We start from the raw sequence: 14,678 nt of genomic DNA, 5'->3' as shown, positions 1-14,678 counted from the left end.
TTCAAGCCCTCTTCGTCCTGAACGCCGTCAACCTCGCCTTGATCCTCTCATGCTCCTCCTCGCCCTCTCCATCATTACCCTCAAACTCCAACGTCCTCAACACCCCACTCGCAACATCATAAATCAAGCCATGCACCTTCAACCCCCGCGACTCCATCGCCTCAATCACCGCACTGTTCTCCAACAACCTCCCCACTCCATCCCGCACATTCAACTCGGCCAATCTGGTCACTTTCTCCCCTTCATCCATCCCCTCCAACTCCTTCAAATGCTGCTGTCGGAGCTTCCTCAACGGCAACAACCACGCATCGAGGATCCCCAATGCGGTATTGCCCAATGCCGCCCGCACGCCACCACAAGCGGTATGTCCACAGACGACAATATGCTTGACCTTCAAATGCTCCACGGCGTATTCAATTACACAGGCGGAGTTCAAGTCGCTGTAGTGGATCATGTTGGCGATGTTGCGGTGAACAAACACATCGCCGGGTTGGAGACCGAGAATGGCGGTCTCCGGGCAGCGGGAATCGGAACAGCCGATCCAGAGGATTTCTGGGGATTGGCCCGAAGCGAGGTCGGAGTATTGTTCGCGGTAATGGGCGGCCCAGGAGGATTTGTTGTGGTAGAGACCGGCGGTGAGTTTGTCATTTTGTTGTTGCTGCCGCTGTTGTTCTTGTTGGGGTGCCGGCAACGTTTCCGGTTCTGGTTCGGTAATGGAAGAAATAGTGGAGTTAGCTGGAGATTCGCAACTCCGCGGAATGGTGACTGTGGTGGTGGTGGTGGTGGGAGAAGAGTAACAGCAGAAGGAAGGGAGGGAAGAAGACGAAGAAGACCGAGGCAACAAAGGCAGGTACATGATCGGTTGGTTGATGAGCAGCAAAAGTTCAAGTTTCGCGCAAAAACAGCCTGAAATCAGCACAGAGAGCAGCAACCCCTTCCCCCGGGACTTCGGTGTGTGCACGCCCATATATATAACCTTTCCCCCTTTTTAACCACCTCTAGGCCGCCATCAACCTCAGGAATTGGCACACAAAGGCCAGCCAAGCATTCTTGTCAAACGAACTCAAGGGCAAAACACCTCTTGGCAGATACCCCAAAGTCACCCATTCGGACGACAAAAGACAGTAGAATTGGAGCACAGGGATCGTAGCCAAGAGAGAGTTGGTCACCATCGTGCATATTTCCCAATTATTCGATCGCGGAGGAGGGGAGGGGTTGCAGATCATTGATAAGGGGGGGGGGGGGAAGTTTGATCGAGTGTAGTGCAAGAGAAGAGGGAACCGACAAACGGGGCAAAAAGCAGTGTAGCCTACCTGTAGGAGTACCGATCGCCATGTTGAATTCTCGGATTTGCTTCTTTCAGGGCAACCTTTCCAAAGAGTCTGCGAGAGAAAAAGAACTGGAGTTGAGTCAGCCCTAAATATGTATTGCAGAGGAGCCGCCCCAACCGGCCGGCGATCATAATCTTTGCCAGATCGGGAATGGACTTGGCATTGCCCCGGAGCTTATCGTTATCGCCCGACCGTGGTGTGACGAACTCTGACAGGCTAATCGTCATGCAAGTCATCTACAGATCTTATGACACGATCAGGAGTGAAGGTTCTAACTCGTTGACAATCTCGTGCGATTAATTAATAGCTTCCGATTACTCCGTAGATGAATACACATGCGAGAAAAAAAAAAGGGGGGGGGAAAAAATTTACTCATACAGTCAATCGAGGGGCATTCTCCAACGGCTCCTCCCAGCCCAGAATGTAGTCTACCCGGTCACGGAAAGAGAGCCCAGGGGCAAACACGTCCTGGCGGCCGCGTTTCCGCGACTTCTCTTCGTCACGCCCCTTGGAAGATGCCCGGTCAACGCCTTCCCGCCTCTTTGCTTCATTGCGACTCATAAACGACGCACAGTTACATTTCGGTGGGTCGGTTTCAAACGCACGCGTCCTCGCAGCGCTGGTTGTAACCGTCCTCGTTGCCGTCCACCGTTTTGCGGCTTTTGCCAGGCGCTTGGGCGGCGGAGGCTCGTAATCACCGCAGATATATTCCAAATACGGATCCCGCATCAGTCGACGCGCATACAGCTCGTCGAGGCGGATAGAGTGTGCGCGCATAAAAACAGGCACGGGAGGTTCGACAAACTTAATTGCCGAGCTCTCGGTGGCATTCGTGGTTACGGAGAGCGTCGAATCAACGAGCTGACAAACTTCCATGGCCAGCTTCACGTACAATCCGATGAGCATCACTGACAAACCTGTCAGCTGGGAGACGGTTGGCCATCGGAAGACTGCTCCGAGTGCGCGAATATGCCACTCCAAAAAAAGCGCAATGACATCAAGGGGGAAGAGCAGCCAACGGAAAAAGCTACCATCGTCGGGCGGATCCAGCTCCATCTCCGATGACACTGCCGACGGGACATACTCGCCCTGCTCTTCAAACTCGACTTCTTGGACGTCAGACTCTTGGATCTCCGGCTCTTCGGGATCCAGCAACCTGTCCTCATAACGGTACTCATACTCGAACTTTTCACCTTCGCTACCGTCCTCCGAAACAGTGTCCCACGCAGAACTAATTGTATCAACCTTCACCAGATCCCCAACCCTTGGGAGCACTCTGCGCAGATGAACACTCTCTTCCGATTCAAACACATTCACAGGAAAGATCCGTGGCTGCCAGAAAGATGGGATGCCCTCCTCAAAGTCAGCGGTCCAGCGGAGCGCAAATGTGCCGAGCTGTTTTGGCAAGCACACAATCTCGACGCGGCAAGCGTCAATCAGGTTTGCGGAGGGATTGGACAATTCAATCACGTCCGTCTCTTCGTGACTCTCAGGAAGCTCATAAACAAAGTCCCCCGACGGTCCCCCATCTATGCGGATCGTAAACGAGCAACGTTCCGCGACGAAGTAAAAGTCCGATGGTTTCACCGTAAACAGCGCGTTGTACGTGACGGTCAAGAGTGGCTTACTGTCCGGCTTGGTCGTCTTCTTGACCAATATGTCATGCCGAATCTGTTGTTCAACGTCAAACGACCGAAGAATATACCGATTCCAGTTGCAGAGCCGAAGGGCGACTTGCGACCACGCAGTCAAGATAAATTTCGCTTCAAAGCGGCGTTCGGCCATCTGTTCACCGTAGAGCCCAGTGGTCCGAAACTCCATGCCCGTCTCGGGCGGAAGGTCGAAGACCAAATCACCCGACGTGCCCCTCGAGCCAGTCAACAACCCAGAAAATGCCAGGTAGAACCACCCTTCCTCGTCGGAAACTAATGCAGTGGATGCAGTGATCGTAATCTTGTACAATGCGCGCTCTGCGTCTTCACGGAAACTCAAGTAAAGCTGTTTGCCTTCTTGCCTGAAAGCGATTTCGTCCAGGCCATCTTTGCAGGAACTGTTCTCGCGAGAGACGTCCCCTTCGTTATTCAACCCCTTCGCATGCGCACCTTCCGTCACATCTGGAGTCAAAGTCCACGGTACAAACTCTCGAGGCGATGAACTAGGGCTCGGAGGGAGATCGATTGTGTCAGATTGGTGGCCGTCCGATGGAATGTCATTATCTATTGCGGCAAGATTAGCTAGAGGAAACAATTCGAACAAACCAAGACAAGTACCTAGACAGCCGGAGGAGACCGACTCATCTTCCCGGCTTTCCCCCTTATCCTGCACCCCATTTTTCTGATTGAGGGGGCTGTCCCCAGGCTTCGTTGCCGAAAAATCTCTCTCTAACAGTCCTTCCAGGTCAAGGCCAGCAAAAACATCGTCTACAGCTTCGACTGGCGCCGGCGGCTGCTTCTGTTCTTCTTCGTCGGGCAACTTATGAGGCTGATTTTGATGGGCCAAACTCAAATCGAACCCGTCAACGCTTGCATTCTCACAACCCGCAGAGTTGGAGTCCCCGTCGCTCAGGCCGGCATCGCGAGCGGTCCGTTTGCGGTTATTGGGCTCAGTGCGCTTGATCACCATCAAAGGGCGGACAGCAAGAGAATCTGAACTAAAAGACGCCGCCTCCTGTGGATTCTCATCGGCGGCACAGTAATACAATGGAGGCTTCTGCCTCAAATCATGACTCTCAGAAGTTTGCGTGTCACTGAAGAGGGTGCTCGGCCCAGAAAAGCTCCGCTGGCAACCTGGGCGCTCCACTGAAGGATCCTTCTCACCCTCAATAGCACTACGAGACGGCTCGCGGAGGTCTGCATCCAAAGACGCGGCGTTGGAAGGAAAGAGGCGCATGGGCGGAGATGGAGGCAGCCAAACTGGCAAGCCCTCCCCGCCCTCAGATCCCTCAAATGAGAATGATTTACTCGCCATCTCACCAATCATCGTCACGCCCGTGATGTCGGACGCTCCGGGGTCATAGTCAGGGGCCTTAAACGTTACGCGTTCGACGATGGCTTCCTTGAATCGAAGGGAAGACGTTTCCATGTCCAAAAAATGAAGGTCCTTGCCCGGCTCACTCACCACCTAGCGACCGCCAGACTCAGCACCCAAAAAGCTGCTACGGGACAAAGGATGGCACCTACCTCGACGGTGATGGTGATATTAGCCGGATGCTCCATACGCCCATCCCAAGTCCCCAGAATCTTCAGACTCTCCAGAAGGGTCGAAATTTTAGCAATCATCTTGACGGTGATAGCGGAAGAGCTCTCAGGATCGATGAGAATGGAGGGTAGTTGGGGGATGCTGGAGATTTTGGCAGGGAAAATGGAAACAAAGACGGGACGGTCGGGAGAAAGAAGGGAAGAAAGAAGAGAAACAGCAGCGAAACATTTGAGAGCCCCTGATATATGCCCCGGCAGCAGATGTTCATCCAGTAAAGGAAGGCGCCTCTGCACATGAGCATGATTGCCAGATACAGCAGGTGCCTTATGGCTGGGTATGGATAGGCCTGTGTCATTCCGAGTTGTAGCAATAAGCAAGACTGAAAGCGACGGAAAAAAAAAAAAAAAAAACCTACCAAATAGGTACATCGAAGCAGCAAATAGTCATAAGAATAAACTCCCAAGAAAGCAAGCAAAACACCCAAACTCACGCCTACCGTTGATGCTGGAAACAAAAAAAAAATTTTTTTTTTTTGGTCACCTCCCTCATCGCCATAGCATTTGACGCATGTTATAGTCCGGCAGATTCCCCGTTTGCCCTGTGCCGTACGCTGGGAACGTTGGCATCGGCGGGTTTTGATAGCCGGGCGTTTGGCTGGGGTTAGGGCTGGGGTTCGAATTGGGAGCAGGGTTGGGAGCGGCATTGAGATTGGGGTATAGAGACGTGGTCTGCGGATACGCCTGGGGAAATCGCTGGGCATCGCCATCGAAGACAGGGCCGGGGCCCCGGTTTCCCATATCGATAGACGTGCGAATCCGTTTGGTGGCTGGTGGCATTGGCGCGGCCGGAGCTGGCGCCGCTGTCGAGCCGTAGAATGTGCTGTAATCCCGACCCGTTGGCGGTGCGTAGCCGGCAAAGGCCGGGTTTGCGATCGGCGGCATGGTTGTGCGCTCTGGCGACCGGGGAACATTCGTGTAGTCGTCCGGGCGCACGCCGCCGCCTCTCTTCCTGGACCTGACAATTAGAAACAGTGTCGGAAAAGACCCAATGCCGGACGGTCCTTACATCATATTCCTGGCTTCCTTGCGGATCCTCAGCTTGACGCCTTGGTCCGCAAAGGAACGAGACATGAACGTCGACTCGGCCATGCCGGGAAAAGCCTTGGGCGGCAGCACTGATGGGCCGTTTGCATCAGATGATGTCCCAAACGACCGGGGGGTGGCGGCGGATGATACTCACCGACAAAGGTGTTCGAGATGACGGACTTGAGGTTTCGCACCACGTCCCTGTTTCACGGGCAGTCAGCCGTCTTCCCAGAAGGCCGTTTGGGGAAGGCCCAGGTACTTTTGCATCTCAAACAGGGTAAATTTCAGGCGGAACTCGCCCTCCACCTTGATGGAGAGGTCGCCAAAGATGAAGAAGCCGCCATCTGAACGGAGAAGTGGTCAGCGCCGGCTGTTGGAAGAAAGGCACGCAGGCTTCGTTTCGCACACTACTTACCGACGTTGTCTACGTCTTTCAACCGGTAGAGAGACGACACCAGTGTGCCGGCCAGGGCCTGCGATGGCGGATAGGGCGCCGGACGATCCTCCGTGGCATCATAGAGGCTACAGCACATGAAGAAGTACGGGCTCTGCAGGTAGTGTCTGCGTGGATTAGCTCGCATCGTCCCCCGGCACGGCAGACCCAAACCCGGGGCATCACGTACTGCGCCAGATAGGTGTTCTCCTGCCGCACTTTGAGCTGGATAATGGGTGGCGGATCGACCGGTTTGCGCTCTGCAGCGGCTGTCAGCGGCGCTCCGCGCGCACCGGCGAGGGCTCCAGGGCCTACCTTTCTCCTTCCCCCCGGCCACCCGGGCCCGCTCCGGTTGCTGACGCACAATCAACTCGAAGTCGGAGCTGGAGGATGAGAGCATGGTCAGCTACGAAGTTCCCGAGACTGGGGCCCTCGGGGACGCGACACATCAACGGGGAAACAACGGTCCAGGTTTACGAAAGATTGAGAAACACGGATGACAACGGAGAAGACCTACCTCTGGGATGACAGTTGAGGAACGGAGCTATCCGCAAACGTTGGGACACTCATCAAGGCGAACGAGAGGAGGGAAACCACGGACGAAAGTGGAAAGGATCGATCGGGCCTTGTTGATACAAAGCACGATCCAAGGGCCAGAGCACAGACCGTCCGCAACGGCACTAACGGCAGCCACCACCAAGGGAATTGATCAACCGGGCAGGCAGGGACTAAGACGCGCGCGCCTGCAAATGGCGGTAGTGGGGATTACACGAGCACGCCGCCGCGGCACTCAATCTTTTTCCTGGGACAAGAACAGAAAGGATGTAGGAACTCGGAAGGCCACGAATCGTGGTGGGGGGAGAATGATCGATCGGGAGGGAATATATCAGCCACCGCTAACCATGGGTGGGGATGAGCGAGTTGTGGTGGATTGCCGCTTTTTGATTTGGGGAGCTTTTCTTGCTGTTCTGGTTGGGATTTTCCTTGAATAATTTTTTTTTTTTTCTTTCTTTCTCTTCCGTTTTTCCCTCCAGCCCTAAGAGCGGAGAGGAGCGGGGACCGGGGGGAGCCGGAGAGACGAAAGCGGCAGGCAAATGGCAAAGGGTGTCGTCAGAATTGCTGCGAGCACATCAACTGACTGCCGGCAAGCAGTGCCAAGCACAGGCAGACACCTCTCCAACCAAGGCTCTGGGAGGCAAATTACCGCGGATGTGCAGAGGGCTAAGAACGAGAGGATTCTGGAAAGCGCCTGGAGTTGAAACGCGGGAATCTGGACTCGGAGCCCAGAATTAAGAGAAAAGAGTTTCCAAGTCCGGCGGGATGGGCTTGGTGTGCTGCCAGCCAAAAACGCTCTGGCAGCGCGGGTGGAGGCGTGAGGGAGAAAGTATGAATTGAGCTAATCACTGGGAACCATGGAACCAACGGACTCTTGCCACAGATGCTGGAACCCCTCTTTTTCTCCCTCTCTCCGTCGTCGTGGGTGACCGGCGTGAGGAACGAGCCCGAGTGGTGCCTGAGGCCCAGCACGGCATGATCGAGCAGATCTCGTCAGCCCTGTGAGTGGCCGCCCGCCGCGATCCCGGTGCGGAGGCAGTGTAGGCGCTGCACGGAGCCGGCTCCAGGGAAAACGAGGACCCTGACTTATGCAAGGGCACTCCCGGCGATCGGCCTAGCGTGGAATGCGCCGGTTACATTCCAGGGGCCCCCAATGACGGGCGTCTATATGAGCTCTGATCGGCCCCGAGGGATTCCCTCTTCACACCAGCGCCAGAGAGTCTGCAAGCGGGCTCGATGGCCGGCATTCACGGCCTGCCAGTCACGGGATTTGCTGCTTGAGTTCCTTATGTCATCCACACCCCCCCTCGTCCCGATCCGGCCCTGCCGAATAAGGAAGGCTTCGGACGGAAGGCACGAACCACCAGGCGCCTGGCCAAGATCGCCGGATCAAGTGCGAAAGAATTCCGGACTAGGCGGAGAACACGTGCAATACAAAAAGAAAATGCAGTGCTAATGGAATGCCTCAGGCAGGATCTCTGAAATTGCAAGACGCTGTTAGGGCTTGACCGGCGCCGGGGGCACCGCGGAGACCGGGGATTTTAAAACGGCAAGGACGGCCCGGCCGCGTTCGAGAAACGACTATTTCGACAGTCGAGTGGTCAAACGGCTGCGGACCGCGACCGTCCAGATTGATGTGAGGAGGACAAAAATGGTAACTGAGCACGTGCCGATTCTGTTGCCGGGCTGTAAGGTGTTGGCAGATCTGCACACCCTCATCAGTCAGTTGTAGGGACCGAGGATCGAGCAGGGAAAACGCCAACACGTGAGGTGCAAGACCACAGCAGCAAACACGGGTCGGACGAGGCGGTTGTGGAATTCCGCGGCGCAAGAATGGGTACGATGCCGTGTCCTGGCGGCAGAGTCGTGGGTTTTGACGTCTTTGATGTCGCCGGGTTCTGTGCGATGCTGGAATCCCGGTTCAACAGGGAATGGACGGATCACATCTCTCCTCTGCCGGTCAGATCGCCCAGCAAACTGCAGCTGTTCGTCCTAGGAGATCTAGATGCCCCTGCGTTCCCACAGATTCGGTTTAGCCTCTGCGCAGAAGCATCTTACATTTACGGCAACATCCCACATCGCAGGCCAGAGACGGCCAAAGCGGGGAGCCATTCATTGATCTTGACAGCCAACCCGCCCCGATCACTCCCTTGGCAGTGGTGGACCCGAAATCCAATCGTGCAGCGTGCAATCGATTTAGCCGAACTTAATGCGGGTCACAAGATCGAGAGATCGGGAAAGAGGCTAAGGCGCCGCATCACTGTGATGGCTCGACCAGAATCGATCGAACGTGGAGAGATGGCCTAGCATGAAAGCGTCGACATTTTGACAAGGATTGTGCCGATCACCCCGAGCGAGTGATCGGTTGAAGAACCCGACGGCGCTAGGGCCACTAACCAAGGCGCTATGGCAAGATCCCGGTCTAGCTTGGATTCACTACGGGTATTGTGCAGCTGCGGGCCGGGGTCGGCAGGGGACTCGCACCAGCGCAGCAAACTGCGAACGGGCCTCCACACTTGCAGCATGGTCCATCCGCCGAGCTTGGACGAACGATGGGGCCGATAGTACGGCGGTCGGAGAAACGACTCCCGTCTCCAACTGCTGTACACCGTAATCCTTGCAATAATCTACGCTTTGAGCTTGACAGCTAAAGCTACAATGCCTCGAGGGACGCCGAAACAATTGAACCTAAATTAGAGTTGCTATCATCTTGAGCTGTTCATACGAAACACACACGTGCGGATTCATTGTGGATACTGGCAAGAGCACCAGACCTCCAGAAGATGCTAGTTTGGTGGGTGGCTGCACTCAAGATTTCATAGCACTCTGATCTTTCGCACTCATCTTAGCACCTGTCATATTTTTGTCTGCCAAGCAAGCATAATTTACCGCACACAAAGAACTAAAAGCACACACATTGGATGAACGTTTCTCCCTACACCCGGGTTCTGGTGCCATCACCACTCATGCCTGCAGAACTAAAGTAAGGCGGCCGGTAATGCCCTTGCCTCAAAAGTATCTGCAACCGAGATTGGAGAGCTTCAATCAAATGATGTAATCACCACCCGCAATCCCCCCCTGTTTACAGGACAAATCCCTAGCTAACAGTTGGGTACTGGCTTGCAATATCATAACTAACACCGCTAAGTTATCCCAAGTTATGGAACACACAAATCTTTTGCTTGACATCATCCTCAAGATTCCCATTGCCCAATGGAAATCACCTCTCGTTCGAACCGTGGTTTGTCTTCGCGCATGGAAATCAATTCCGTATGAATTACGTAGAAAATCCATTGATTTTGACTGTTACCTTGGATCCTTACCGGATTAACCTTCGACTGAAACCTGGGCACATACTATCTACGGATCCGTCGATCAGTTGACCGGGAATGAAAATGGATCGTCATTGACGATCAAAAAATTTCTTATGCAGGTTGGTCCGATCAGTTTACTTAATGAACCAAATCCATCACCCGACTGGGTCCCCGGTCCCCCCCCCCTTCTCTTTAGGGCTTCAATCCAACCCGCTGACGCAGCGGCTGGGCGTGCATGCCCAGAAACAATCAACCCTGGAAAACGTCACTAGATGCCGAATGAATATTTCCTGGTACTTTGCGACCCTTTGCTGCCCGCCTCCTTTTTTCCTTTTTTTTTTTTTTTTTTTGGTGCCAGAGCAGCCAATCCGCTTACTTAGATCTGATTAGTTGCTGTAGGGCTGTTACCATATTCGGTCGAAATTAAATAGTAACTTAGTTGGGTATCTTTATATTTTGGAGGAAAAAAAAAAACGACCCCTAGCTAGTAGTTAAGTAACCCTTGGGTTAGATTGTCGTCATGATCTGCCGGAATCAGACGTCACGGCCCCCCCCCAAAAAGTGGTTCCTGAGGAAGGGTTTGATCGGATGGAAAATCAACAAAAGTATGCTGTTAGATCCAATAGCCGGAGCCCATTATACGGAAGTAATGGTTCCGCCTTAAATAAAAGCTCCAAGTTGCATCCTCCCGTCCACAGATGGCCGAAAAGGAAGGGACAAGGTACAGCACCAGGATTCCAGGAACCGCCTTCTTTCAACCTGTCCCATTTCTCTCGAAATTTCGAAAATGCTAGCACCTATAATCAGAACCTTCTAATAACAAATGGCCTTCATGTTACATTTCCCAACGCCCCATCCCCCGAAAGAAGAAAAATGAAAAAAAAAAAAAAAATAAAACTCCAGTTCCATCAACACCATGCACTGCCATGATCAGCATAACTCCGCGTCACTCATATTCATGATTCATAGGAGAGACGAAGAGACAAGATCAAGATCGAGATTGAAAGATTAACAGATGGTTCCTGCCAATTCCTCGTCCACGACCTCCCCCTCCGCGTCGACGTCGCTGCCGGCCGGGTCGTGATGACCGTCATTGTTGGGGTACTCCGGGGCCACCACCTGCACCGTCTCGATCTGAGGGTCTAGCTTGCTGCTGTTGTCGGGCTGCGCTGGGACATGCCTCCTCGGCACGGGAGTTGAGAGAATGCTAGGATCAATAGGGGGTGGCGGTGGCTCTTGGGCTTCGTTTTCAGCGTGTGGGGGCTGGGGGTCCGCCTTCAGCGTCCCATTCGGTAGTGGCGGCTCTGGCTCCGTAGAACCGTTGGGCAGGGTAGGGTTTTCTTCTGTGCGAAGTCCTTCTGTCGCCGGTTCGGCTGCCACTACGTCGCCATTGGGAACAGGAGCAGTGGCCAGAGGAGGTTCACCAGTGGTAGTAGTCTCCGTAAGTTGCCCGTTGAGGTTCTGATTCTGACCGTTCGTGGGAGTCGGAGATGTTTCTCCCGGTGTGGCTTCCACCCCCAGTGCGCTTCTGCCTCGCCGAGTCGGCGTCGTGGTCCCAGCGTACGGCGTCCGTCGCGGCGTACTGCGCCGTGAGGGCGGGGTATAGGACACTCGGTTGTAGTTGGTTTTGCTTCCGAACGGTCGCCCAGGACGGCGCTTGAAGATGGGAGGCTGGATCGGCGGGTAGATCTCAAACCGAGTCGGCGGAATGCCTGCGGCGGGATTCGGCTCAGATGGAGCCTCCTGCTCGCCATTAGCTTTCTCGCCTGTCGTTCCCGCGGACGGTGCTGTCAAAGGAGGCGCCGCGGCCTCATATGATGAGGCGCCGTCACCGTTCACTTTCGGAGCACCCTCCAACGTTCCATTCACCTTTTGGGGGGATCCCGCTTCGTTGATATGAATCCTTTCGCCCTCAGGGTTCTCATCGAATTCCTCACGCTGAGTGACGGTATGTAGCTGGGTTCGGTCATAAGTCGATTGATTGCTGCGGCCCATCACGTATGGCGTCCACATCAGCGCATCCGGATTGAGTTTAACGTATCCCTTGCTCTCCCAGTTCTTGATGCACTCCTCAAAGTACTTGTAGTCGAGCCGTAGAGCATAGGTTTTTGTGACGGGGTCTCGGACTAGAGCACGTAGTCCCTCCAACGCGGAGACAATGTCGTCCGCCGTCATCCCCGTCCTCTCTGACAGCTCAGCGATGCTGACGGGGGTCTTTTGGTTTCGCAGCTGATAGCTCAGCACCAGCCGCCAATAATTTCGATACGAGACCAGTCCCATATCAGACAGCGGCTTCTCGGGAGAACCCGTCTTCTTCTCCATCCGGGTCAGCAGATAGGAAAAGTCAATGAGGAGGTGCCCGTAGCCCTTGCGCTGATGAATCGGCAGCGTGAGGATGCAAGACACGTTATTCGAGGAGCTGGGGCGCTTCTCCTTGCTGAAATAGCCAACAAAATGGTACCCGTACTCGTCCGACTCCGTCATCACGTAAAAGAGGAACGGCTCTACATCGTAGTATAACGTCTTGGATCCCAGAAAGAGTTTGGCCATCAAGCAGAGGTTTTGGCAGTAAACGGGATTCTTCCGGCCGTCAACCTCGAAGATCGAGATGGACCCGTCTCGGTAGATCTCATCTCCGGGAGGGTGCTTCACGGGACACTTGAGCTTGTGACGCCAGGCAACAAAGTCGGAGCTCATATACTTGAGACAGAACTCGCAAATATAGAGCACCTTGTTGCGGCTGTACTCCTCTGGATACGGCGCGGCGTACCATGTTTCAATCTCATATCCGCCAAAGTTAATCCATTTGATCTTACTCGGCGGGCCGGACACTTTCTGCGATGCCTTGGGATTCCCGTCCGCCTGCTCGGCCTCTTGCATCTTTCGCTGCCACTCTTCCTCGGCTTTCCGCCGTGCAGCCTCGAACCGTTCTCGATCTGCCATCGTGGGGAGTGTCCGGCTGGTATCTGCATCTTCTTCGGAGAGAATTCCACCATACGGCTTTGATTTCGACTCCTCCGTCTCGCGATCCGGGAAGGAGTACATGGGCGCCGTGTACGGAGGTATACTCACAGGAAACTGGTTGCGAGGCGGTTCTTCCACGGCCGGAGGTGGCTTCGGTTGTTTTCGCCTTCTTGTTTTTCGAGGCGGAGAATTCAGCACTCCGAACATTTTGTTTGGATCCAGCCGAAGTGCGATAATCAATTTACCGGGCTGCCTCTGAACTACACGGCAGACCGGTTTTGCAGCTTTCCGGTTTCGGCGTGACCGTGTACGTGGTAGTGTCTCACCATCTGGGGCATCAGTAGCATCGGCGCTGTCATAAAGGCCAATACCAAGATCTGAATGAGAGGAAGCACCACGCCGTGGTCGTTTACGAAGGTTATGGACATGTTCATCGTCACCTATTGAGGGCGTTTTTCGTTTTCGCAACGAGCGCCGTCCATCTGTTGAATCACCGTCGACCACGGAAGACCCGCCCAGGTTTCGCGATGAGGTACGCCGCCTTGTAAGGGAGCCCCTATCTGGGTCTGGTTGGAGGTTGTTCTGCACACAAGTCAAGCAGCGCCAGTTTTCCGCATCTGTCAACTGTTAGTGTGATCCTGATACTTCACATTTATCATCACCTTACCCTCGCTGTCACTGAAAGCATTCTGTTCTCTGGCACATTGCCGATGAGCTAAAAAAAAAAAAATTAGGCACGTCAGCTTCATCACGCTAGCCAATTACGAAGAAAAACTTACAATGATCTGCACAAACAGCACATGTCAGGTATTCCTCATAATCCTCAGATGGATCATGTTCTTCATCCTGACCGCAGAAGCTGCCAAAACATCAGCATTTGCTCATCAAGTGACTCATCCAAACTGCACTCACATGCAGTTACCACGATTTGATCGGTCAATCTCGCCATCGTCATCCGCCTCCCATTCTTCGGCTTCTGCATCTGACGCTTCACTGCTCGAGTCCGAGCCCGATCTTGCAGTACTTTTCCTCTTTTTTCTGGATCCAACAGACACAGGGACTTCCGCTACAGCAGTATCCTGTTCCTCGTCCTTCACACCGGTCTGCCGTCTTTCCGTTGACCTGCCTAGGTCATTATCTTCATTATGATCGTCTTGAGGGTCCCTGCCCTCATGGGCGTTAACTGTCAGACCGTTTCCTTCACCAGCGGCATCCTGGTGACCGTTGTCTTTCAAATCTGGTCCCTGAGCTGCGCCGTGAGATTGCTGATCCACAGCATGAATGTCCGGATCCTCCTCTCCCTCGGCGTCCTGGTCGCTGTAGATCATGTTCGTCTGCGATGTTACTCCGAGATCGTCGTGGGTGGCCGGCACAGTTGCTGTCATGCTGCAGGTCACCGCTGCCGCCAGACTAATCCGCGATCCGGCGCCACTTGCAGCCCGACACAAATTCTTAAAGAAACCCACGGTTTATACGGATTACGGCCCTCAACCAGAGGACGCTTGTTCATATGAGACCGGAAAACCCAGGCATAGGGAGTTCGAGACGGCGAAAAGGAGGGGGAGCGCAGGGGTTTCGATAGAAAGGATGCCTTTGGAAAACTTTGCGACGTTACTTCGCTGATCTGCAATGTTTACAAGCAACACCTTTCCTGTTTACACGTTGTGGCGTCAGTTTCGTGTTGCTTGTAACAAGAAAACGTAGGGTCCTGTGAAGCTTCAAGGCCCCCTCCCCGGTGACCACAAGGGTAGGGAACCTCGAAATACACGTACCGTGACGCGTGCATCCACCACAGTAG

The 14,678-nt window shown here is 54.1% G+C and overlaps 5 protein-coding genes across 5 annotated transcripts; 1 reads left to right on the top strand and 4 right to left on the bottom strand.

Annotated features, from left to right (window-relative positions):
* Position 1: 1 nt before the first annotated feature.
* VTN49DRAFT_610 (uncharacterized protein) lies at positions 2-1,335 on the bottom strand (the record flags this gene model as incomplete). Its single annotated transcript, XM_069414231.1, has 2 exons — positions 2-702; positions 1,314-1,335. The coding sequence occupies 2 exons, from the start codon at positions 1,333-1,335 to the stop codon at positions 2-4; spliced, it is 723 nt and encodes a 240-aa protein (XP_069270970.1).
* Positions 1,336-1,703: 368 nt separating this feature from the next.
* On the bottom strand, positions 1,704-4,609 carry VTN49DRAFT_609 (uncharacterized protein; the record flags this gene model as incomplete). Its single annotated transcript, XM_069414219.1, has 3 exons — positions 1,704-3,547; positions 3,602-4,451; positions 4,511-4,609. 3 exons carry the CDS (start codon positions 4,607-4,609, stop codon positions 1,704-1,706), a joined length of 2,793 nt encoding a protein of 930 aa, XP_069270969.1.
* Positions 4,610-5,074: 465 nt separating this feature from the next.
* Positions 5,075-6,617, bottom strand: VTN49DRAFT_608 (uncharacterized protein; the record flags this gene model as incomplete). Its single annotated transcript, XM_069414208.1, has 8 exons — positions 5,075-5,537; positions 5,595-5,703; positions 5,769-5,815; positions 5,874-5,958; positions 6,030-6,175; positions 6,238-6,307; positions 6,363-6,430; positions 6,565-6,617. The coding sequence occupies 8 exons, from the start codon at positions 6,615-6,617 to the stop codon at positions 5,075-5,077; spliced, it is 1,041 nt and encodes a 346-aa protein (XP_069270968.1).
* Positions 6,618-8,253: 1,636 nt separating this feature from the next.
* VTN49DRAFT_607 (uncharacterized protein) lies at positions 8,254-9,216 on the top strand (the record flags this gene model as incomplete). The annotated part of the gene is made up of 3 exons (XM_069414197.1): positions 8,254-8,290; positions 8,335-8,892; positions 8,936-9,216. The coding sequence occupies 3 exons, from the start codon at positions 8,254-8,256 to the stop codon at positions 9,214-9,216; spliced, it is 876 nt and encodes a 291-aa protein (XP_069270967.1).
* A 1,708-nt stretch (positions 9,217-10,924) lies between these two features.
* VTN49DRAFT_606 (uncharacterized protein) lies at positions 10,925-14,265 on the bottom strand (the record flags this gene model as incomplete). Its single annotated transcript, XM_069414186.1, has 4 exons — positions 10,925-13,497; positions 13,548-13,595; positions 13,660-13,739; positions 13,793-14,265. 4 exons carry the CDS (start codon positions 14,263-14,265, stop codon positions 10,925-10,927), a joined length of 3,174 nt encoding a protein of 1,057 aa, XP_069270966.1.
* Positions 14,266-14,678: the final 413 nt, after the last annotated feature.

The sequence above is a fragment of the Thermomyces lanuginosus genome (assembly GCF_041956635.1).
Source record: "Thermomyces lanuginosus strain ATCC 200065 unplaced genomic scaffold VTN49scaffold_19, whole genome shotgun sequence".
In the NCBI taxonomy this organism is placed as follows: domain Eukaryota; kingdom Fungi; phylum Ascomycota; class Eurotiomycetes; order Eurotiales; family Trichocomaceae; genus Thermomyces; species Thermomyces lanuginosus.
Note: the sequence above shows the minus strand (reverse complement) of the source record. Positions and strands in the feature narration are given on the sequence as shown.